The sequence below is a fragment of the Podarcis filfolensis genome (genome assembly GCF_964270895.1).
Source record: "Podarcis filfolensis genome assembly, chromosome: 7".
NCBI classification, from domain to species: Eukaryota; Metazoa; Chordata; class Lepidosauria; order Squamata; family Lacertidae; genus Podarcis; species Podarcis filfolensis.
In genome coordinates this window covers 63,068,678-63,095,136 of record NC_139603.1, presented here as the reverse complement: position 1 = coordinate 63,095,136, position 26,459 = coordinate 63,068,678, and the positions used below count along the sequence as shown (strand labels likewise).

Below are 26,459 nucleotides of genomic sequence, written 5' to 3'. Positions count from 1 at the left end.
GGTGCGACAGTTCCTGAGAGGGAGCTGCAGGTTTTGGATGCCGTCAGCTGCCATTTTTAATACGATGGTGGACGGAATCATTCCATATAGCACAGATTTTAACCAAAAGCATCAGAAAATAATAGTGTTGTGCACAGGATTCAGCCGAAGCTCAATGCTTTAACCAAATCATCCATGCTTTAACCAAATTGGGTTGAGACAGCCCCAAATTGCCTTGTGTCAGGCTGCCTGGAATGATCTGGAGTTGTCAGGGGGTGAGGTGTTGGGTGGGTAGGAGGATAGGCACGTAGCTTCTGCAAAGAGAAACTGTTTGCAAGAGGGCTTTCAAACAGCCCCCACTTTGGCTGCATGTGCCTTTTTCCCACAGAGCAATCCACACGTGCAATAAAACTGGTTAGGAAATATGCTAGAGGTGCAGGCCACAGCAGAATTGAAAACAAGGTGGCCAAGGCCACTGAGGTTTCAAGGTAGGAATGGTAGATCTAATCTGGGGACCAGCTGGGTGGAGAGGAAGAGAGAAGAACTGGCTACTGCTCCAATGCTGGGCCAAAGCTGGGGGTTGGTAGACTTCTCACCATCTGTTATGGCCATGGCGATAGTGACAGCTGATGTAGGAGTTGGGGGTTCTATTTGGAAAGAAGAATGATCTGGGTCCAGCTCAAGCAGTCACTTTCCACAATATAGCAGCAGTCATGTAAATGGAAACCATGGAGTGGGAAGAGGTGGCTGCATCAGTGATGGTGGCAGGAATGGTTGGGGACCGAACTACACAAGCAAATCATATTAAAAATGTTTACAACAGCAGCAAGCTGAAAAGTGTATGCTTTTTTATTTCTTTTCTGGCTGTGGCCTTAATTATTTCTGGTGGGCTCCTGAATGCTGCTTCTCTCTCCCCCCCCCCCACAATCCCTCAAATTGCACAAAACCAGAAAACTGCACAAGCAAACCACAGAAAAGAAATCTACACCAGATATTGCACAGCAATCTGAAAAGTGTGTGCCAAGAATTTCCAATTGCTTTAATTTCTTCCTTGTTGATCCTGGCACACTCCTGAACAGAGGAGTGACGCCTTACATTCCCCTGCCTCTTTTGATCCCTCAGATTTGCATAAAACCAGAAAATTGCAAAAGTGTGTGGTAAGAATTTACAATTGCCTGACTATGTGCTTTTGTGCATTTTCTGGATGATGATGATGATAATAATAAAAATAATAATGTGCACAGTTATCTGTGTACATGCCCTGTCAGCACTTCATCAGCAAAACAGAACTAAGAAATTAGAAGGCAGGGACAAATGCAAAAGGCAGCACATACTAGTATGAATGGGAAAGACCAAAGTTGTTCCTCATATACAAATGATTGCGGGTGTGGACTATTCTGGCCTAATTCAAATGGAGGAAAGTGGATTCAAAGCTAAGTAAAATGCTCAAATGTGGACAGTTAGACTTACAAAACAGGGCACTGAACACATTCTGAGCCTAGGAATGTGAACTGATCTCACAGTCAAATTATGTTCTTGCAGGCAAACCTACCAGGACCCTGAGATCATCTTCTGAGGCCCTCCTTCATGTGCCTCCACCTCGAGAGGTCCGGAGGATGGCAACAAGAGAACAGGCCTTCTCTGCAGTGGCTCCCCATCTGTGGAATGCTCTCCCCAGGGAAGCTCGCCTGGCGCCTTCATTATACAGCTTTAGGAGTCAGGCAAAAACATTCCTTTTTGACCAGGCCTTTGGCTGACCTGATCAACATCCTATACCCTTTTAAAATGTGGCTCTTTTGGGGGGGTATTATTGGGTTATTGTTTTTACTTTACTTTACTTTATTTTTATTTTATTTTATATATTGTGATCTTTTTTGTGAACTGCTCTGAGACCAGGTATAGGGCGGCATATAAATTCAATAAATAATAATAATGGACAATCAACGGCTACTAGCCATGACGGCTATGTTCTCCCTTCTCTCTCAGAGGCTGGATACTTATGAATACTAGCTGCTTGAAATCGCTGGTGCACAGAGTGCTATTGTATTGGTGTCCTGCTTGGTGTATCTGTTTGGCCACTGCGAGAACAGGATGCTGGAGCAGATGAGCCACTGGTCTGATCCAGTAGGCTTTTCTTATATTCTGGTTACCCCATGCTTCTCCACTTGTGGAGAAAGCACTTTGTCATAGTTAAATAACTGGGAGTCAGGCTCCCTTTTGATCTACTGCAAATCACCCAGAGGTCTACCAGTAGATCCTGATCTACAATCTGACACTCGTGATCTACATGATGCTGGTAACACCCAGTATGTGCGCACATTCACAGCCATATAAGCTGTGTAACATACCCGAGAGAGAGACTGAATAATAATAATAATAGATTCTATAAGATACATTTTACAATTCCTGTTTTCATTATCAGATGCCCAGTTCTTCCAAGCATATAGGAAAGAGGCGGGAACATGGGGAGGCCAGGATGTGACCTTGCAGGCAGGGAAAATCACTGACGTACGAGAGCAGGATGTGGCAGACAGAAATAAAAAGTATAAAGTGCTTATGTGTGAGGGAGATAATATTACCCAGTGCTTGTGATGAGAAATCTCTGTCCAAACTCATTTACAACTCTGTCAGTTTAAGCCTTTGGGACACCGTCTGAGGAATACAGACACCATTAATCCTAAAGTTACATTTGTTTGCGGGTAAGGTAGTTACGTTATCATTCTCAAATTGTCAACAGAGCTCAACAGCACTTGAATGCCTGCTTTGCACCACCACTGCAGGCTATAAGTGCAATTATCTTTTCCTACAAAGGTTGCAATTATCCATTTTTTAAAAAAGCGAACACAAAACAAGCAATAGAAACCATCTGAGAAGCAAGCCAGTAACCATCTCTGGAGGAAAAGAAATGAAGGTGAATGAGATTATTGTTTTTCCCTTCAATTTAAGAGTTTCAATTTCCCTTGCATGACAGGGTCTTTTGAAGATTATCGTCTCTGGGAAATTATTTTTTTAAGAGTTTGCACATAGCTATGAGCCACAAAATTAAAAGACAGCTGTATATTGTAACCACCCAAAGGGCTGTTGTTTTATGCTACAGAACCGGTCTCCTGATGAGTAACTTCTACCCAGAGCCTTGTATGCTCTGACTTACATATCTGGGTCGTGCTCAGAATTTTATCTAGTGCTACCAGCCTTGCAATACTCTTGTTCCAAGGTGTGGTCGTCTGTAGAAGGATTACTTGGACAAGTTGTTGTTGTTGCTGTTTTAAACCCACAATCTGGGAAAAGGGATCTTCTCAATTTCCCCTAAATGGCCTGTTTAGGATCAGCAATGTGCAGACTATTTAGGGTGAATGGATTTTGAGCATGCAATATCACTGGCAAAGCTTTTTTTTAAAAAAAAGAGTTATTATATTGTGCATGTATTTTAGAGCCACTTTGGTGGCTTTTAATGTGTCTTTACACATATGCATTTTCACATGCATATAACATTCAAGTTTTTGGAGGCCATTTGGTGCCCGTTATCAAATATTGTTGGAGGGAATTCCAGAGCTTAACTATGCACTGTGTGAAGAAATCCTTCGTTTTGTCATCCCTGAATGTTCTAGAATTCAGCTTAATTCGCTGACCCTTCGTTTTAGTATCATTTCCCCAATTTCTTCTTTTGTCTTAACTGAAAAGCCACAAACATTGTAAGCTTTTCTCCTAGGGGAGTTTTTCAGGCTCTTTGATCATTTTAGTTGCCCTTTCCTGCACCTTTTCAAGCTCTACAAATGACCTTTTTGAGATGTACAAGGTTCAAATTGTCCCTGCTCCCCATCTCTAACCTTTATTATGTAGTCTGAATACAGATAGGCTCTTAATCAGTACTAAAATGTGCCCATTAATACTAGATTGGGCCAATTTGTTCAGGAGTAGATCCTGTTCTGCAAGAGCAAAAGCAGAGAGTGACTCAAGAAAGGCAGCATAGATTTCTCCTCACTCCTGCAAGGTGGCAATGTACAAAATGTTGTCCACTGTATCCAAGCATCCTCCACAGATGCCTGACCTTCTTTTCCTCAGAGTTGTTCATGAAAGCAGATTCTGCAATTGACTTAGACAGTGGAACTGTAGTGGCAGGTTACATCTAATCAATGAGCATTTTATTTTTCTGTCAGCCACGACTCTTTCTTTCTCAAGTGTCACTTGTGTTGGAAATGTTATTAAGATACAGGAAATTATTCAAAGCACACTAAAAAGAACTGCTTCAGCTATCTATTCTGTTGGGGTTTTTAGATACAGAGCCTAGTTATTTTCAGTCACGCAGGTGTCAGTTTGTTAAAGGCAATTGTTTTGGAAAAGCCAATTATTCTGAGCGCTGTATATAAATTTCAATCCTCACTTCCAATTTGCATACAGCTGCAGCAATTCGTACTTGCATTACTTAAAATTTAAGGTTACTTCTCTGATGGCAGCCAGAGAAGTTTTAAACCAGCTTGTGTGAGCTGTTTATGAATCAGATTATTAGGTTTTCCAAACAGCTAATGTTTATCAGCATAATAGAGACGTAAACAGCAGTTCTGATGAGCTTCACAAATGGTTGGGTCTGACCTTTTCTTCTCTTTTAAACCAGAATTCACTTTTGTATTTCAAGAAGAAGCATAAAGATTAGGCTAGTAACAAAACTGCACTAAATAAGAATTTACATTTTACGACAGTTGCAGAAATATATTATTTTGTGCATGAACACCAGCAATTCCTGGGAGAGGGGTGCCATGTATTTGATTTGTCCACCTGGCTCCTTCCAGATGTTATGGATCACAAGACTCACTATTCCAAAACACCTGGAGGAGATCAGGTTGTTGAGGGTTTAAGGCACACACCAAACAAATTTATCTTTTGCACAAGATGCATTTCAGCCTTATCAAACTTTTTGTAAGTTGCTGGACATACAAAGCTGGCTCATACATAGTCAATGTGATGTAGTGGCTAGACTAGGAAGATGTGGGTTCAAATTCCTGCTTGGCCACAAAGTTCACTGGGTCACTGCCTAACCTACTTCACAGGAGGGTGGACCATGCTGCAGGCCACCCAGAGCTACTTGGACGAAGGGTAGGATCAAAATTAGATAGCTAGATCCGTGGCTTGACTATTTAGCTATCTACCTCAGCTTTGTTGTCTCTGCCCATCACTCTCCAAGCTCTGCTTCAAGTAGCTTTTCTTTGCCAGGGAGGAAAGAATGCAAGAAGATTCCTGATAGGTCCTCACACCAAAGGCTTATCTACCATCCTGTTCTTGCAGTGGCTAAGCACCAGAGCCCGTGTGGGGTCCACGAGCCAAATGTAAGTGCAATAGCCCCCTCCAGCTGCCCTTCCCCAGAAACTACAGTAGTATTCAGAGGCATGCTATCTCTGATTCTGGAGGTAATCTACCACCCATAGAATTAAGGAATAATGTGCCTCTGAGCACATGCTTGGTCCAGGAGGAGAGAGGGAGAGTATTCCATTGTGCAAGGAAGCATCTTTGCTCAGATGGAAGGACAGACTTCGTGCTACGTTGGATTCCACTCTGGTCTCCCACCCTCAGGCTTTCTTCATCTCAGCAGTCTGATTTAGAATTGAAGAAGCTTCCTTGTTCTTGCTATTGATTCACTGCAAATCACCCAGATATCTACCAGTAGATTCCAATGTACTTTCTGCCCACCCTCTGCCTTAGAACATCTGAACAGCATCAGAGAATGGTATCAGATAATGCCTAAAGGAAGCGTGCATGAGTTGTGCTGAAACCTGACAGCCACTGTTTAAAACCATATAATGGTCTGATGTGCCACAAAGTTAAGGGCACAGTAAATCAGGAAAATAAACGCTGAAGCTATTCTTCCTAATTAGTGAATGTCTTCACAGTGCTCTGGTTTGGGGTGGTTAAAATGTCACCTTGTTTACTGAAATAAACCAACAATTAAACTTAATGCAATACAACAGAGGAACCATGACTACTTCAGGTATTTGTGTGACACATGGGAGCACTTAGCACCTCAGCTCAGTGCTAGTGTAAAGAGGAAATCATAGCTTACCACCTTCGGGGAATTTCTTTGAAATGTGGAGAATGTGGAGAAAACCTGGCAGCGGTGAATTGCAATTCACACTGAGCATCAGAGCTTGTAAGAGGAATAAGAAGTTCATTGTTTTGAATCACAGCAAAGCTCAAGGTCAAACAGGACAGAAGGTCCTGTTTCCAGTATTAACGGGAACTGGCTAAATTGCTGGTCTGTTCTTCTAAGCTACCTGTCCTACAGGGAAGGTGGAAACCAAGGGAAGTACCGAACTGCATGAGGTTGCAGCCCTACAACAAATGAGCCCGCTTAAGGATCTGATGGGAAAACAATCTGACTATTCAAGGCTGAAGCTTCAGACACAAAGCCTTCTTTTGTAAGATGAACACACTTCATGAGTGTATAAAAAGCAGGGAGGAAATAAAATTTGAGTTTCAAGGTCATTTCAAAGGACAATGGAAATAAAACCCAATCTGGACCACAATGCCATCTTGACCACACAATGATATACAAGTATGTATGCTAGATCCGATTTTAAGTCTTCCAGTAGTTATCCCCCATTATACTGACTTGTCATGGCCCTGAAACAGCATTAGCATCAAGATTCATTTCCTCCTACAATACCTTGAAGGGTATTTCTTCAGCAATTTTTAATACCTGTGACTTGGATGATGTTTTCCTTAAAATGGTCTGTATTGCAAATACAAAATTTACATAGGCTAGAATTCACATTTAATTTCTCTTTTACATTCTCTTGTGCTCTGGTGCAGTTAGATGACTTTAAACTCTGAACTTAGGGCTTATCCTAACCTTCATTTGCCCCAGTTCCCCAGGGAAAACCCACAATTTAGTGCTGAATCTCAACCAATGGCAATTGGGTTTTCCAGAAAGTGTTGATGGACCCTAAGTTTCTCACTTTAGGAAGCTTTCTCTTTATATGGTAATGTATATTATTCAGTGGAGCCAGACAACAGGATGCATGACCCCCTGCAAAGCAAAGGAGGTTCCTGAATAATCCTAAAGGTGGTCCAGTGGTGCTATAGCAATGACCAATAATAGCAGAAAAGGAAGTGAGTCACCATCCATCAACGCTCTGGCTGCCAGCCATTTTAATTTTAAAACATTTCTGACCCCTGGAAAAGGTGGTGGTGAGTTGAGCCAATCAGAGGACAATTTTGGGTTCTAGGGACCAATGAGAGAAATGAAGAGGCTCATCCTCACTATGATGCACTCAAATGACCCTGGAGTTCTGAGGTCATTGATTGGCTGAGCACACTGCCACTCTCACACGGGGATCAGAAATGCTTCAAATTAAAATGACAAGCAAACTGCAGCCTTGGAGGATCTGATAATGTGACACTTTACTAGGCACCATGCACTAGCGAACCTGTCATTAAAATGGTTATTCTGCCACTGAGAGGACCATGAAAGATTAAGAAGAAAGCACAGGGGGCAGCAGTAGGAAGAGAAGAAAAGTGGGTGATCTGTGTGAGGGCCTGTGAATGTATCTTATATGGTGGCTCCCCAAACCTGGGAGTACCTCCAGTAAGATGAGGCAATGCTATGACAGACTGGAATTTTAACAGAAAGGGTTTCATTACGACTAAGGTTATCCTGATGTGGCACCAACATGTCAATGTTTTGTCACTGTTTATTTATTTCAGCACCCACCCCTGGCATACGATGCATCTCTCAGGGCAACTTGCAACAATAAGAACATAAAATAATCAAGGACAATAAATAAAGCAAAACAACACTATCCAAAAATTGGAGACAGGCTCAGCTCAGCAGATTGAAAAAATAGCATGCCTATTGGTATACGTAACTTGTAGCTCAGAATGTGGTGGCCTGTTCCCCTATCCCGTAACATTTTGGCAGGTTATCCACTTCTGTCTGAAGAAAAGGAAATAAGAGTTTTGCAAAATTTGGACATGATGCACATATTACTAGTGGATGTTTCATAGTTGTATGGTATCCACCAGGCACCACAGATCTCTGATCTCTGATGGGCTCAGTGGCGTGCTTCAGCCCTTCTCCGTCTCTGAGCTGCTCTCCAGAAAAGGAGGCTATAATGCAGTAATTCTGAATGACAATAATGAACCTTGCTAATGGCTTTTCCTTACATAAATATGGTGGTCACCTCACAGGGCTCTTTCATCAGCTGAAACCACCTGAAATATTACAGACTTCACACAACAGGTATGGTTGACTTTGAATCTGGAACATCTGCTTCCTACATTTTATCTTTCCCACTTCAGTCCCAACAGCTCCAGTGAAGCTGCTCCAGCCTCAGCCTATCTCTGTTTGAGCCTCTAGCTTTCATCTCTCCTCCTCCGAACTGCCTTTGAAATTTACTTTTGGAGTACAGCGTCTGCCAAAATGCATTTCTGATTGAGTTTAGGCTTGCCAGCCCTGCTTCTGCCAAGGTTGCCCAACCCTCACACTCCTGAGTCCTGCCAGCATAGTATTTAGTGGTTGCGAGAAAGAAAAAGGTATCTGTGATATCTAATGCTCCCTTAACAATGATCTCAAAACTCCCTTTCTCCGTTCTGCTTTCAGTGCCTAAGTCCTTATTCTGACCTATCTAAAGCTCCAACCAGTTTCCATACATTTTCAGTGTAGATGCTGCAGAACATCTGTGCCATGTCAGCTTAAAGGTATGGATCAACAGTAAACTAGTAGCACAGCCAATTCCATGGAGGTATCAAAAAGTAGACACCTCTGCTGGGAATGTGGAAAAGGTTAATGGCTTTCAAGAAGTGCCATATTTTCCTCTCAAGGGTCCCTTTCGTTGTTGCGTGGAGCAGAAAATCTCTCTTTTTCTCCTCTCTCCTTCAGATGCCTGCACACTTTCTGCTACCTGGAGAAGCTTTTATGGGAGGGAAGCATAAATAAATTTTTAAAAAGCAAATCAAACCCAGTATTTAACATCAGACAAAAAACGAACAAAGCGCGGTTGCCTTATTTGCTACTGACTATGAATGCCTTTTCCAAGTTATAAATAAATACCTTTGTAATACTTTTGTTTCTTAACTCCCCTCCTCTCCGATAAGCATAGGAGCTTAAAAGCAGCTTTCAAAAAATAAGTGCAGAACCACCCGTTTTACAAAACCCACCCAAAAAAACACCCCAGGCTAAAATTATTATTATTTATAGCAATGCCAACAGAAGTTATTTAGGGCTGCATTTATGACAAGCAATGCTTCCCAAAGAACCTTGAAAGCAGGTATGCTTTCTCCTTCCTTCTGAAAACCTACCCTAGTGGGGAGTTGCAGCAGAAAACACTGAATGCCAGACACCTGTAAGACCTGAGAGATGTGTTTAATCTTTAGAACAGAAGCTTCTTATTCTACCCCTGCTCCCGTATGTTAGATCTGGAAACGTTCAGCACTGGGTATCTGGATAAGTAGGCAAAGGCACATGTCCCTTTACTCTGTACCTGGTGTGCCTCCACCACTGGTTTGGAAAGCGGTGTGCACAGCACGTCAATCACAATCCACATCTAGTCCTTGGAATATACTGCATTAGATCTGCTTCCCCACAAACTGAGAAGAGGAATGACTTAGCTGTGTTTTAAGCAGTGTTTAAGCAGCCACAACCTCACGGATAACCATTACTCCTTCTCCCTTGAACTAGAATTAGTAGATTCCTGATACACAGTATTGTGGAGCAGCAAAGTCACCCCAATAAGTTCCAGCCGTAGTTTGTGAGTGTCTCTCTGTATGTAAAAATATGTGTTAAATAACCAACCTAAAGTCTAGGGAACTGCTGCAATTAAACCCAACATACTGTAGCTAGAGCTAGAGGAGGGTGCATAGCCGTTAAGTATCTATTATTCCTTCTTCTCTTGCTCTCCCCAACTTCAGTGCCTTTTACGCACCGCTCTTTCAATTTTGGACCCTGCAAATTTCCTGGAGGAAGAGAAGCCCACAGCAGCATACAGCTTAGTTCCTTTTATTTGTTCTTCGTTACATTTTTATCTGTCTCCTCCTCAAAGGAGCTTATAATCCTAGAATTGTAGAATTGGAAGGGACCCTGATGGTCATCTACTGTAGTCCAACACCCTGCAATGCAAGAATCTCAACTAAAAAAATCCATGACAGATGACCATCCAACCTCTGCTTAAAAACCTCCAAGGAAGGAGATTCCACAACTTCCTGAGGGAGTCTACTCCACTGTCGAACAGCTCTTAGGGCTGCGTACATTCCACCACCACCAGCATTTTCAGTTCATTGGGTTAACGAACAGTGAATGTCAAGAGGTTGCCCAGTGAGCTTTGTGGTGGAGTGTGGTCCTGTATGCAATGTAATTAGAAACTATGAGTCCTCCTACACAACATTTCCTAGAATCACTAGTTTGAGGGCTGATGCCTTCAAATGAGTGGACTAATTTGATTTTTCTCCTGTGTTTTCCCAGTCCAAGTCCAACACTCTAAGCACAGCTCCACAAACAAGGAATAAATCACTGCTGTGCTTCAGCCTGTTACCAAAATGCCTTTAAAATAACATGTGTTTAATTTCAAATACTCCCTCACACCCCACAATGTCTTCCAGCAGATCTTGGAAATAGTTACAACCGTTATTGTTGGTTGTGTTTATAACACTGGAATGGACCCAGCTTCCAAATGTTCATTTTTCTTCCACTTAGGATTTCTGTTTTCTTCTATGTACTATGAAGCATGCAGGATAAATTAATCCCTTCTGTAATAACCACTTTCCAATTGGCATAATAGCCAGTTATGCAACACTAAAGTTTATTGATGCAATGTAATTAGAAACTATTAGTCCTCCTACACAACCATTCCTAGAGCCACTAGAGTAGTTTCAGGACTGTTGCCTTCAAATGGGGTGGGACCAATTTTTTTCTCCAGAGTGATAAATCAGCTCTTCCCTTTCTCTTACACACTTAAAAACAGTTTCAGTTACTAAAAAGCAAAAAGGAGGAATGATGCAAAGGGGTAACATTCACTTAAATGGGTGGCAGGGGGCAGAACAAGTCAATTTTGTTGCCATTCTTGGGGCGGGAGGAACTTAACAACAACAAGGATAAAATGACAGCTGAATTGTGTACAACTCTTAATTCACAGCGGGTGCATCTCTTTTTCTACCCTCTCCCAAATATGGTGTAAAGAGGAAGAAAGCAAATTAAATCTCATCCTCTCAGACATTCCCAAACCGAAGTTGCTTTAGGAACCCCTAACACTTTGGATTTGTTTAAAAAAAAAAGTCAAGGACTTAAAGCTGAGGTGTGATTGTGTATATGGAAATTGCAGGGATTCACAAAGAATAGGTCATAGCAAAATTCTTATTAATAGTATATTTATATTTGCTTGTGTTTTATCCTCCCCCTTTTGTCTTCCATCTGTTTTACAAGATAATTCCCGCTTTAGTCCCACCGTTCTGTGTGTGTGCAAGAGACTGAAAGGGCAATTCTCTTGAAGTCAGAGGCAGAACTTCTATTGATTTTGTTGCTGTTGATGATTACTGCCTTTGATCTTAACTACACTACTGCGGGCTTGACAGCTTGAACCCTACAAGTTTGTTCATTTAACTCAAATGTGCAAACCTGGCTAGACTAGGAGCACACCAAAGCAGATGCTGTATTTGTTTGAAGAAAACAGAAATAACATCTCATTCATCCTGGAGTTGATTTTGCCTGCTTTTGTGTTCATATATATATATATATATATATATATATATATATATATAGTTTACAGACATTCTTCTATTTTCTGTCTCCTTTTATGCTTTCTTTATCGGCTGCTTCCTTTCAAAAGTAGAGCTTCAAAAATGAGAACAGCCACACTCCTAACATGTCTATCTACCTAAAGTCACGTTGTATAAAATAATGTAGTGATGCAAATGTTGTTCTTCCTCCCTGCACCCCCATTTTTAGGGTAACCCCCCCATCTATCCCATCATAATTATACGAATACAGGATGCTATGTTGCTGTGAACTAGCACTTGATCTCCATTTCCTTGTTGATTTTATAAAGCAGTCACTTGCTGGTGGTTTCCATAGTAACAAGTGAGCTTATTTTTCCCTCATATTCTTATGATCTCCTCTTCCCCTAAAACACAGAAAGTGTAGCATGAAATCACTGAAAATTCCACTTGTGCTATTTTATCCACTGCAGAAAAAAAGTAAGGCACAGTTTTCAATCAAATTAGGAGAAATGTACACCCTGAACGATCCTCCTCAATGAATCGATTTTTCTATATTTGATATACGAACAAACAAAAGCACACAGATGCAAGAATGAATTGTGACTACTTACACCTTTGGTTTCTGCGTTTGCTCTTGTACATAGTCATCCTGAAGAAAATCCGGCTATCCAAGAAACAATTCTCTTCGAGACGTAGACAAAAGAGTCAAGGCTGTGCTTCCTCTCTGCAGTGAGGCAGTTGCTCACTGACAGAAGGTAACCAGCAATCTCTCAGTGAAAAGCCGGGGTAATACCATTCTCGTCCAATCTTGGGGAGATATTGCTAGCTCCCTTGCCTCAAATGATGCCTGGGGGTAAAATGAACTCCACCCCCATTCCTGTTAACATTTAAGCACCTCTCCTGAAAACCCATTCTCTCTGAGGAGACATAAATCAAGCCACGTTGCTTTAATGATGTAATAATCAGATATCATTTTCCTGAGTGACCTCAGAGTGTTCTTCCTTTGGAAATCACAACTGACAAGGAAATGATCTGGAGTAAGTAAGTGTACATGCAATTAAAAACTGACTATTTTGTGGAGTGGCAGCAGAAAAAAGCTACTAAAAAAATAGTATCAATTAAGTACTTAATGTTATACGTACCACAATCACTTACCCTAAATCAGGGCTTATTTTAACTTCTGCTGTATTGCTAATCATACATCGTTCAGGATGGAAGGAAATAAAATAAAAGCTTTCTACTAAGCCAAATTAATGGGGGTGGGAGCTTGGTTAGTGAAGAGCAAGGGTTGAGCAAAATAAGTTGAAAAAGCAAGTCTTTCTAATGCCCTAGTGTCACTTCTGTCAGTGTTGATTCCCTCTTGTATAGCTTTAAAACACATTTCCTTAGGGTCCATACCCTAAGTTCAAGCTATCTGCCCGTACAGCTGCTTTTCACTTCAGCTCTTTGTTCTAATTGTCTCTTAACTGGCTGTCATGGTGAGAGACAATATTCTGTGAGAACTACTAATAGTCATTATGTATGTTCAGCTCTCGACAACAATGCTTTCTTAGTGTTGCCAGAGCCTTTCCATATTGTCCACACACCTCCCATGTCATCTGCTTGCAGCTGTCAGGACCTGGCAGCTAATGATGATGGGATCTGAATACCAGGACCAGCCTCCGCCTTCCACATAAAATGGAGGGTGTTCTAGCACTTTGATGCACCAGAGAAATGTAGCTCCTAGATGTTTGAAGCCAAGCTTCCCTTCATCCAGATGAAATCCAAGGCAACATCATCAAACATTTTAGATCCCCTTTTCAGAAATCATCAGTGGTACCTCCACCCTTTTTGTTTTCCACGAAACTTCTTCACAGGAAACACTCCAACCCCCTCCAAACACAAATTCCCTCAGATCCCTAACTGCAGTGGGCTTTTGAGAATGCTGTGACTGAAAAACCACTTCACCAAAGTCTCCCTTGAAGCTCCTTGCTGAATGCCCTTCTTTGCACCACAACATCCCACAGTCCTACTCAACAGAAGGCCTACTGAAGCCTGGAAACGCCTGACCTCCCTGAGTCCTTGCATTTCTGCCTGATGGATGGCCTACTTTGGTCTGGGAATACCTGACTCTCCTCTGCTTTTCAGTTTAATCCATCATAGAGGATTCCCCCTTCTCCATCCAACTCAGCAAATTACAGAAATGTAACAAGACTTCTTCCATTCCCCATCATTCAGAATACACTCTTGTCCTCATTCCACTTTTAAATTTAGGTTGATCACAGAAAATGATGTTTAAAACTGCTTCATGCATTCTCTAATGCTGGTGTGGACATGGGCAGTTTCCATTCTGCACATGAACAGAATAATCTAAAATAGTAACAACCATATCTCTGGAACCTTTGGGCAGATAAGGTTGGTAATATTTGTCAGTACAATTAATCTGTTATCCACCTTTTGATTTTATTATATAATATATAATTCAAATACAACTCAATAATGTTGTCCTCCCCCTTATACATTTTTAGCCAGGAATACAATACAGTCCTGGGCGGAAGCAACTCTACTCCTGATAATGGAACTGAACTGAGAGTTTCTACCAGTCTTGTTTTTAATATTATCATGGGGGGGGGGATTAAAGTACTTTATATGCTTAAGATTCAATTTCGATTAGAGAGTTTTCTAGATGTTGTTATGGTAACAAAAGGATTAGTTTTTATCCCAAAGCAGACACATTAGCTTTCTCCCTTATATTACCTTTCTCAAAGATAACAGCAAAACCTAATTAATAGATTACTTCCAGGCAATATGACTGTAATCCACCCAGAGCAACTGCCATGTATTCCTTGCTAAAGCGAGTGGTGCTACTGCAGTTGTAGTGCATTATGATTGAACTACTGTGATTTTAATTTACTTATTTAACAAAGTCAATATAATGTTTGATTGTAATGAAACACCCAAGTAGTTTACAAGGAATACTAAAATTATTATTCCAAAAACAGTCAAAAGATTTTGAAAATAATTGAAATTAACAGTGGACCAAAAAAAAAGATTATTACACGTCAATGTCTGTGTGTTTGGATAGGCTCGCCTAAACAAAAATGTTTTAAGCTGGTGAGAAAAAATTGTGCAGGCAACCCCTGATCTGTACAGGGATTGCATTTTGGGTCATCGTGCGCATTGGTGGAGCATGCATAAGCCCACCCTGCCCCATTATGCCCCAACTCCGCCCCGTTCTACCCTCTTCTGGGTAAAAAGTTGGCCCATGCATGCACAGTTGCAGGCAACTGACTAAATTCTCGGACACAAGAACCACTCATTCACAGTGCCTCCATCTTGCCAGGGCTCAAGAACAGCTTATTTTCCCTCATGCATCCCACCACCACTGCTAGACATCAGCCCAGGGCCAAACGGCCCCTCCAGAGCTAGGTGTTATATAGAACCAATGCTGAGTGTTATCTTATCTTGATAGCAGCTTGCTCCAAAATTCCTAATGGCTGCTCCCCGCAGCTTCATATGGATATTGAATAGTGTCATGGATAAAGCAGTACAGTGTGGCACCTCACATCATAACCACTAGCAGGCTGAAAAGCATCCTCTCTGGACTCATTCCCATAGACAGGACTGGAAGCATTGTAAGACCACGTCTCCAATGATCATTCCACAGAGCTGGTCCAGGAGGATACCATGGCCACTGGTATTGAAAGCTGCAGAGAGATCAAGAAGCAGGAACAAGGTCACACTACCCCTTGTCCCACTCTCTGCAAAGGTGATCCATCAGTGATCAAAACCAACTCAGTTTGATGGCCAGCCATGGGTCCGTTTCCTGCTGCACTTGGGAGTTCCCTGGGCTGTGGGACCCAGGACCTCAGATCCGGCCTTAGCTACACCAATGATCAAAAGCTACAAGCAAAGTGTGTGTGTTGGGGTATGAAACTGGATGGCAGAAGTGGTGAGGTGCAATGTGTGTGTTTATCCCTGTGTTTAATTATTTCCTCCCTGAGCTGTTTTTCTGACTCCCTTGCCCCCAAGGTTTTGCCCTTCAGAGCTCTTCTGCAGAGGAAAACATACAACAGATTCATCAAATGGTGTTGCTGCGACTAGCCATTCAGCCCCAGCCAGCATGGTCAATGGTCAAGTATAATGTGTGTCCAGGAATATATTGAGGGCATGTTGGCTACCTCTAATGTTGCAGGTTGTGTGTGTGTGTGCGAGCGCGTGCATGTAGGCAGGGTGTGTGTGTTAAATACCCAGTACACCACCATCACTGCTTTAGGGAATAAATCAAAATCTCATGAGACTTAATCATGGATATTCCCCATAATATGCAATTTGGCCATCAGCTCAGATCATCGGTGAGTTTTTATCACTTAAAGAAATCTGAGAGGCGTTCTACCCCAATTGCTGGCACTACAAGCAATGGGAAGATATATAAATGACTTCAATAGGTTCTCCTCAGCAGGATCTTGATATGCCAATAACTACCAAAGTTGCTTATTTTTCTCTCCAAGTGAGGTGGCAGTTTACTATCCTCATATGCCTCATGTGAAGGTCCAAGCTTTAAGGCAGTGCACCATGATGAAAGTAATCTGCAGGTTTCAATTTCATTGCGGAAGAGATAGTACAGCCACCAAAGAAAAGAAGGATAACCTCAGTCTTAAAACACATGTTTAGGGGAAATTTGAGCCACAGCTAATAGAACTCCTTAGATCTCAAGGTAAAGGATGGAAACTGAGGAGTTTTAAAATACCAGAAGGAATCCTTTTGAAGCCTGGGCACAAAGGAAGATAATTTAGTGGAGTCAAATCAGTTCCAAGGGTGGGTAAATGTGTGCCGAGAATTTTAAGAATGAGGTCATGTTAGGTCATGCCTCATTAAACCTTGTGGACTGTCACCGAAAAGATGCAGATACAGTTATTCAGCTCACTTAAACATGTAACCTCTCTTTTGAAAGATCACCAGCTAACCAGCTATACCTAAGTCTCTAATGCAATGAAATATGGTAATTTTACAGGTCACATTCGTCTCCTTGCTTTGAAATTAGGACGTGTGGTATAAATGGCTCATAGCGTTTTAGGGTGATTGTTTCACTAAATCAGTATCTATAAATTTATCTGTAATCTTCTAGGTTCACAGGGGTCCTGCATATATCTGATGTACTCAGCATCTTCTGCCTGCTCTACACAGTCTCTTCACACTGTGTAGTATAATTCCTGAAGAGAAAATCTGCTCTATTCTGCCCGGTTACCAAAATGGCTGATTAATGTGCTTCACACCTTTTCTAACTGCTGCACATACACAGAATATTCAGCCTCCCTTTAGAGTGGCCGCTGGGTATGGGGATTTATGCTCCTTCCTCTCTACATATTCATATGATTTTAAAAAGAATTCCTGATTTCCACAATGATGATAAATTAACACAACTAAGCACTTGATGCTGGATGTTTAGTTTCAGACTCCAAGGCAGGATGCATGGAAAATGCTCTTTAAAGAGGACAATTTCACCAAACCTGTTATTTTCATTTCATTCATCACTGGCTACACAATTTGATCAGAACAGCAAGGATATTGCATTGCCATTCCCACCCTCAAAAAGTTTCAAGGGGTTTACATCGTTTCCTTCTGGAAACTGCTGCCACAAAATTGTTTTAACTGGTTTTAACATTGTTGCAATCCACCCTGGGGTGTCATGGTAAGATATTATAATAACACCTCCAGGCTCAGAGGCAGTCTATACCACTAAATACTAGATGCTGGTAATGAGCACTTCAGGCATGGGCATTGTTGTGTTCATTTTCCTGGTTGCTGTTAAAACTCAGAAGCCTGTGAGCACTTTCTGAAGTCCTTGCACATGCTACTAGGACCAGTCTCTTCACCTCTGAACTTCTTCAATGATGCACAACTTAGCAGAGGAGTGCAGCTTTTCCTAGGCAACGATCAAGACTGCTCAGTCAGGACGACAATCAGGAACAAAGCTGATGACTAGTAACTTGATTTTGTAGTTTATTATATACGGCAGTAAACTCACAAGCTATATAAAGGGACCCCTGACCATTAGGTCCAGTCGTGGCCGACTCTGGGGTTGCGGCGCTCATCTTGCTTTATTGGCCGAAGGAGCTTCCGGGTCATGTGGGCAGCATGACTAAGCCACTTCTGGCAAACCAGAGCAGCGCACGGAAACGCCATTTACCTTCCCTCCAAAGCAGTACCTATTTATCTACTTGCACTTTGACATGCTTTCGAACTGCTAGGTTGGCGGGAGCTGGGACCAAACAACAGGAGCTCACCCTGTCGCGGGGATTCAAACCGCCAACCTTCTGATCGGTTACTATATACAGACATGAACTTCATCACTCTCCAAGCACTCCAGAATACTCCTAACTAGCCAAACAATGTCATAGGTCATGCTCCCTATATGAGAGACCTCAGACAATCACCAAGCTGTTACTAGGCCCTCTTATCTCCTGCAAATTTCTCCTGTGCTCTGTCTCCCTAGCCTGTAGTGGAAAAACTAATTGCTCACTTGCCAAGCTGCATGTGGACTATGAACTCCAACTTCTGTTTCTAATGTTCTTTTTACACTGCATCACTTGTTGCATTGTAGAACTGTGGCTTTTGGATCCATATATTGCCACATCACACTAAATTCCATTCCCACTAGTGGTGCAGTGTGACACAACAGCTGCCATCACTGGAAATGCTGCCACCCTTTTATGTGCACGCATGCTTCTGTTACCCCATGAGTCATCCATGGAAACTGCTGGAAAGGTATGCCAGAATACCACCCCAAATTTCATCGCATGAACAGCAGCGGCATGATGGACACGGTGTGAAAATTACAGAACAAAACTCCCATGATTTTCTGGGTTAATGAAATTAAAACAGATTCTGCCCCCCATCCCCCCCCCCAGAAGCAATTAATATGGGAACAAACTTCCACTAGATTCTGCTAGATTTTTCAGAAGCGACTTTTATATAAAATGCAAAAATTATCAGGTAAGGAAACATCAAGAAAATGGAAACATCAAGAAAGTGCTGTCCGAATGCAGCCTTGGTTAGCCATTGTGAGGGAAATGGATGCTGGATTACATGGAGATTTGGTCTGATCCACTAGAACTCTTCTTATGTTTGTCTGAAATGTGCCACATGGGCTGAGCCACTAAGCTTTGATTTGTATTTTGACTAGTAGGGATGGAACCTGAGATCTTTTGCATATAGTGTATGCATTTTATCACTGAGCTACAGTGGTTAAGTGTGCTTAGCACTGTAGCCTTGTAAATTATATTTACTGGTCTATAATGGAATGGGTCTTGACTTTCTTATGACTGTGAGAATCTCTCTGGACTTCCACTCACCACATGGTGTTAACCTTGAAATATACGAGGCCATATGCAGCCTTTATGCCGCATATTTTAACTGGAGAGGTTATGCATGCATATCATTACTTGTACCCTCCTTCGTTTCCTCATCACATTTAGTTGCAATTATCCACACTGATGAGCTCTTTCACCATGCTGAATTAAGCTGCAAACGATATCATTTTGCTGTTCATAGACCAAAGCCATTGCAGAACTCCATCTCAAATCCATATGCCTTTTTCCTGTGTGTCTATAGAAAGTTCAGGGGGAAAACCCCAGGGCTGCATTCAGTCTGTCTCCAAGTCCCAGTGGGACACAATTTCAACATAAATAAATACACTTGTGAATCTGTGACTGACAAAACAGATAGGCTTAAAATTATTATTTTTTGGCTTCTGCCTCAGTCAGTAAAATAACTGCATTTCAAACCTGGCACTGGGTACTGGCAATAATAAAACTATTGTCAGAACTGTCCCTACTGTTAGGTAGCTGGAGGCAGCTGCCTTAGGCAGCAGCATCTGAGGAGCAGGCAGTGGTGGCAGTGAGGTGTTGGGCTGTGTGTGCATCTTGGCTTGATCGGTGGCCTCCTAAGCTAGATTGCTGCCTTCAGGTGTGGTGGAGCCCTACCCCAGCGCTGAAATAAAAATTCAGCTGCCAGTTGTGCACACAGCTTCTGTACATAAGGTGGTGTTCAACTAAGTTTTACTTAGTGTAAGCACATCAGAATGAATGAACATGAGTAATTTAGGGCCATTAATTTCCATAGGGTCTAGGTGAGTGGAAATTCATCGAATAGCACACATGGAATGAGGATCATCCCGTTTTGTCCTTTGCTTCAGGCAGCAAAACCTCTTGGGCCAATTATGACCACTGTAATCCTCATGGCAAAGGCAAAAGTGGAGAGCACATTATTCATAGCAATCCCAAACAGAAAACTTCCAGCATTTGCTTGCCGCCTTTTATTTTTAATTGGTACATAGGTCAGCAACCGATGCTTGTTATAATACCGGTTATCAGCTGCTTAGAAGGGAAGATTATTGTGGAGAGAAGCTGTATTTTGTCCCCTGCTTCTCAAATGGATGATCAATATTAACCTTTGGTAAAGGGTTTTTGGCTTCTGCCTCAGTCAGTAAAATAACTGCATTTCAAACCTGGCACTGGGTACTGGCAATAGTACAACTACAAAAACCATAGAAGCAGGACACAACATGGCAGCAGCTCAACTTAGGCCAGATTTGCACTATACATTTAAAGTAGGATGATAGCACTTCAATCACCCACGGCTTTCCTCTAAGAATACTGGGAGCTTGTGTTTCTTAAGGGTGCTGAGAACTGTTAGGAGATATCTATTCCCCTCCCAGAGTACAATTTTCAGAGTCTCCCGGGGAAAGGGATCAATAGTTAAACTACTCTAGGAATTGCAGCTCAGAGAGGGGAATAGGGTCTCACTTACTGTTGTCTACTCTCCATGGCAATGGTTCTCCAAGTTTCCAGATCAGCACCTGATACCCATCATTTTAACTGGAAATGCTATAGGCCGAACCAAGATCTTTCGAATGCAAAGCAGGTGCTTTACCCCTGAGCAATGGTCCCTTAGCACCTAAAGGCAGCTCATGAAATAAATCCTAATTTCTCTTTTAAGGTCCATGTGATCAGCAGCAACGTAAACGAGATCCTACTGCTAAAAGATACCTATCTAAACTGTCTCAAATACTTAAATTCAAGCAGCAGGGGAAAATACACCACACAAAAATTGGAAGCCCCCTCCCTGCTTGTCCGGTGTGATTTTGTATAACCCTGTACTGAAAGAAACGTTAGTAGAAAATGAGGGTAGCACCTACAGCTACGGATGGCAGGTGCTGGTGGAATTTGATCCAGTTTGCATTTAAAATGTAGCCTGCCTAATCTGTACTTTCAAAAACAACATAGAAATGGAAACACTGCCATCCTTTGAAATTTGCACTTCTACGAATTTTTCAATGCAGTTTTCCAGCCAAGTACTGTGTACAAAAATGCATATCCTAAAGTAAGGTGTACACATAAATGCATACATTAGTGAAAATAACATATAGAAATGCATAAATGCATAATAGGAGGTTAAATTGCTATGCAAAAATATGTATATCTGGTAAAATTGCATACAAGAATGCATACATTAGGCTAAAATTGAACTAAAATATTCATGAATTTTCAGTAGAGCTCAAAACACACACACACACACACACAAAAAAAACCTTGGAGAGCTGAATTTAAGATTGGAAAAATGACAAATTAGTCCACTCTCCCTAAAGGCCACCCTTGCAGCATTATATTAGGCATCCAAATCTCAATGCTTTCATCTGTTTTACCATTTGCCTGTTATGATCAAAGTCCCTATAGTCCACTTCAGAGTGATAATGTGATTGTTTAAAGACAAAACATGTCAATGGCTGTAAATTACTTCAAAATATCAGAGCCCTGGAACAGCAGCAGCAGCAGGGATAGAAGAATTCAAGCTTTTGAGAGTCTCGATCTTCCATAGATGGAGGATGGATCTTTCACACTAACAGCTATAGCTTTAGAATACTAAAACTGCAATCCTATACCCACTTCCCTATACTGAACTCAATGGGACTCAGCTCTGAATAGATGTACACAGATGCAAGTATGTATATCTAGTTAATTTTTTTTCAGGGGGAAAAATATTTGGAAAGGTTGCACATTAATTCACGGCTGAAAGTGACTACAGTCTCTCCCCAAGCATTTGCACTCTTATTGCCAGTAAACTCTTCTTGGGGTCTGTCTGCAAGCGAAACATTTCAAAAATGGAATATTCACAGCAATGATAACTGCTGGAAGGAAAGGGATTACAGCTGCAGAGAAGATGGGAGAAAGAAACAGTGAAGGAGATAGAAAAGAGATTCCAGTGAAGAGGATCACAATTTGTTTAGGAAGGACAGTCTTGGGTGCTGTATGAAAGGACTACAGCAGACGCATTTTGTCATAGCTCCCAAGCATCTCAAAAATTAATTCAAGGATCCTAGTATACACCTAGGACAAAAGTATGGAGGCACTGCAGAGGAACATCTGCATACTTCTTTCATCAACGGATATTTCCTAGAGAGGGTATTATGCACACATGCATACGTAAAGCCTGAAGCACCTTCCACTCAGCAACCAAAGCGTGAAGGCCAATCAAAACGTACCATTTCCAAGAGCTTGATTTTGACACTTAGAATTAATGACCGATTCTGCAGTTGGCTTCTAATTAGAGAAGTGAGCAATTCAGTTTGACATGAATGATGAGAAAATCTCAGGCAATTTTAAAGGCCTCAGTAGGCTTCAGCGTGAACTAAGTGCCCCAAATACCCTGGTTTTCCACTTGTTTGTCAAAAGTTTGTTTCCTGCAAAGTATTTGTCTGGCTCTAGTGGATTCTGCCTTCTACAACTGGGTTGCAAGCAAGAGCAGCTGCAGAGGCCTTTGGAGGGGGGCGGGGTGCCAGTGCTTGCCTCCACAGTTTGCTTGCAAGCCATTTCAAGGCTCTTTACAGAACCACCATTCCTCTAGCTTATTCCCCTAATTTTAACCCTCTGTTTTATTAGAAAAGCTAAACGTCTGCTGTATTTTAAATAGCTCTCACTGCTGGCTGCTTCAAGTGTGTTAAATTTCACCATCTCCTCTTCCATCTTCTTCTCCCCCTCCTCCCCTGGACTATTTTCCTCTCAAGGTCAGTTCCATACTCTCACTTTCACAGACATCTATAGTTTCTTTGTGGTATGCTAGGCCCTTAAGGCTATTGTTTTCGAATCATTACTTTAATTGAGCAGACAGCTTCCCCTTCCCCTAGTCTCAACCAGAATTCTTCCCCCTCCATTTACCCTGAACAATTTTACTGCATCTCAGCTTTGCTATGTGTTTCTGTGCATGTTTTCAGAACTGATAGCTTTAACTCCTTAAAGGGCTGTTGTTAAGTGTGTTGCTTCCCAAAGTCTGGCCAAGCAATGTCAGTTTCGCATAGTTTGTAAAATAAACATGCAAATTCTCCTTTCGATACAATAAAAGTACTTAGGATTTATTTTTGTCGTACTTGATTACCTTGAGGTGCTAAATATGGAAGGTGCCCAAACATAAAAAGATCTTGTTTAAACACAAGTGTCACAGTGACATATGAGAATTGCAGGCTTGTGTGCATAAACTGGACATTGCTAAGCTTCCAAGGTTACTATTTAAGTTCAGAAAGAGTTTTTGAGTACAATTCTATGCAAACATTGAACTTTAATGCCACATATTTCTGAACCGATAGGCATAGGATTTGGCTGTTAATAAATCTTTAATTCCTCTTCAGTGAATTATGCAATATATCTTTAATGTGCAATACATATTTAATCTTTATCCGGTTTCCCCACAATTGGCACTGATGGCCCATATTTTGCAAAAAAAGAAAAATTAGCTCAGAATGTGTATTTAGATATGCATATGCTGTATGTGTGTGTGTTTGTGTGTCTAATCTGTAATCAGCATACCTTAGTGACTACATTTTAAGAACTGATATGCTAAGTGAAAACAAAAACACAACTTAATATGTAAAGTTGCGAGAATCTTTCAAAAGCTTTTAGGATGCGTAAAGTGTCAGATGTAAAGCATCTGATTAAACGTCAAGACTCTTTCATTCCTCATAAGCAGAAAGAAAAAAGTATTTGCATGCTAATTTCTCAGAGCTTGAAAAGCCAGAGTTTATTATAATCCTTTTTTAAGATGCAGCAATTTAAAATAAATATCTCAATTATCCTGCCAACTTATTATGCAAAACTTTATTCAAGTTTTCTCTGGGTATCAGCTGCATTTTAGCAATTTGAAAATAAGTTGTTACTGGTTAAAAACTGCACAGTTTACTTATTCCACCTGTAGCTTTCAAGTTTTAATTTCCAAGGAGTCCTGATGTTCCTTGGAATGTTATGAATGGATCCTCAATGAAAAGGTCAGTAAAAGAGGACAAACAACTATAGATGACATCTTGCCCAATGCAACTGATCTTTTCCTGAAGATTGCAGCCTAAGAAGTGTTGGGTCTGTTAGTTATTCTGTGAAGGATAGCTGTGTTTTGGTTTACTTTTTGCGGGGATGTCCAAGACATTGATCGCGATCGACTTGGAGATCCTGGGATTGATATTGATCGATTGCAAGCTCCTCCTCTCTCTGAAGCCGGCTTGCCTTCTCGGGGGTTAGAGCTCCAGTGGTGGGGAGAGGGGGGAGGCAGGAAAGGAAAAGCTCCGCACCTGCTCGCCCGCTAGTTCAAATGCAACGAAAGCAATAAGAGAGGAGCCCTTCCCCAAACAGTGAGGAAGGCAAAGAACAAAACACATGGGGGAAAGCCCCCTTAGTGCTCCATGAGTTTGAGCGAGGAAAAGGTTTTAACACAACAGTAGGGGAAGGAGAGGGAGGAAGGAAGTGGCATGCTGACACGAAGTCAGCTGCGATTTAGTAGGGCAAAGACAGTAGGGCAAAGACGGAGAAGCCCGGCACACTTTGACTGGCTCTTCAGATCTGTGTAAAGGAATATAAAAATATAGTTTGACTTTTCTCACTTGTTTAGTTACTTGTTCATCTAACAACTATTTGGATTTGACATGATGCTATCCAAACATAACTACAGTCATACCTCAGGTTACAGCCGCTTCAGGTTGCATTTTTTCGGGTTATGGACCACCGTAACCCAGAAGTGCCAGAACGGGTTACTTCCGGGTTTCGGTGGTCGCGCATGTGCAGAAGCGCTAAATCGCACTTTGAGCATGCGCAGAAGTACCGAATCACAACCTGCGCATGCGCAGACACGGGTTGTGAACGCTGTGGGTTGCGAACGTGCATCCCGCACAGATCATGTTCACAACCTGACTGTCCACTGTACTGTATCTGTGAAATAAAGATCCACCCATTCATCCATTTATGTGTATCTATCTATATCTATCTATCATCTATCATCTATCATCTATCTTATCTATCTATCTATCATCTATCTATCTATCTATCATCTATCTATCTATCTATCTATCTATATCATCTATCTATATCTATCTATCTATCTATCTATCATCATCATCATCTATCTATCATCTATCATCTATCTCTATCTATCTATCTATCTATCATCATCTATCTATCTATCTCTATCTTAAATGACTTCGGAGGGTGGTAGATCACTGCCAGTTTTTGATACTGGATTGTAGATCACACCCTACTCAAAGTTGGACGTGCCTGACTTATTGGTTCAGAAAGTAATGATGATAATAATGATAATGATAATGATAATAATGTTGCTATGATGTTACTATTCCCTCCAGAAAGGTGAACGGGAGCTCATCCTCACTTGCCGCTTGCCTTGCTGCTTGCCCCTGGTGAAAACCTGCTGTTCACTGCTGAATCAGAGCAAACATCAATCGGGTTTTCTCTAGACTGACATATGCTTCAATTTAGCACTAAAATAGTTTTTCTGGTTGAAAGTGATGGGGCAAAGGGAAATCCATTTGGACCCATGCCTAGAAACTAAGGGACAAGCAGAAAACTGCTTGGACCCATGCTTTCTAAGCACAGAACAAGCATAAGTGTGGACGAGCCCTTAGGTCAGGTCACCTGAAAGTGGAAATGGATAGAATAGCCCTCCCAATCCTAGTGAGCGGGACACAGCCAAAGAGGGCCAGCGAACCAGTCCCAGCTCATTGCACAAGCCCTTTACTGCTTGGATAGCGCTAATAATTTTTGCCAAATGGTTCCTTTTATCCCCAGTGTGAGATCACATGCAGGAGTCTATTTGCAAAGTATTACGTTCTGATCATGCAGTCAGATGCTTTCTGCTTTTAGGTACCTGCCTGTGTGTTTGGTTGACACGCTTTGCTAGGCATTTTTAATTAAATGCCTTTTACTTCCTGCCTCACTTTCATTTGGGAAGGACTTTTCAATAATTCTGCAGACACCCGCTGTCAAGTTTGGGTTTCAGAGCACCCTTGTTCATAAATCATTCTTCAGTTAGTTTGACACCTCTGTACTTTAACTTTGCTATATAGCAGCCAACCCAGTCTTAGCACACAATGCGTTTGACAGCCTGAGTCTAAGAGAAGTGCACGAGAGCAAAATTCACAATGCAGCACAGCTACAGAAATAGCAGTGCAATGCCTCAAAAAGGGTGTCTTCGGGGTCCAAGACAGCCACATGTTTCTTGAAGAGGAACTCTGCATGCCAACTGGCAAAACATACTTTCAAAAGCAGTTTGCTTTGTAGCATGGGATGTGCCATTAAGAGGAAGGAAAGTCAAAAATCCAATTACACACGCCATTGTGTACCCTGGAGTCTGGCTGATTATCTTGTTTTCTTTCATTACATTTTTACTCTATTCTTCCTCACAGGGTTGGTATACATGGTTCTTTCTCTCCTATTATCTTTATAAAAGCACTGTTAAGTTATGCGAGCTCAGGA

The 26,459-nt window shown here is 41.6% G+C and overlaps 1 protein-coding gene across 12 annotated transcripts in view; it reads right to left on the bottom strand.

The window, feature by feature from the left end:
* RALYL (RALY RNA binding protein like) overlaps nucleotides 1-26,459 on the bottom strand; it is a 254,988-nt gene that overhangs the window by 48,328 nt on the left and 180,201 nt on the right. The window contains exon 1 of one of the 12 annotated variants that reach the window (XM_083623418.1): nucleotides 12,288-12,544. The exons of the other annotated variants lie outside the window; for them this stretch is intronic. Coding sequence (XP_083479544.1) covers nucleotides 12,288-12,324 — 37 coding nt within the window. The 5' untranslated portion in view covers nucleotides 12,325-12,544. Of the gene's footprint in view, nucleotides 1-12,287; nucleotides 12,545-26,459 lie in introns of those variants that run through there. 12 annotated transcript variants of the gene reach the window in all.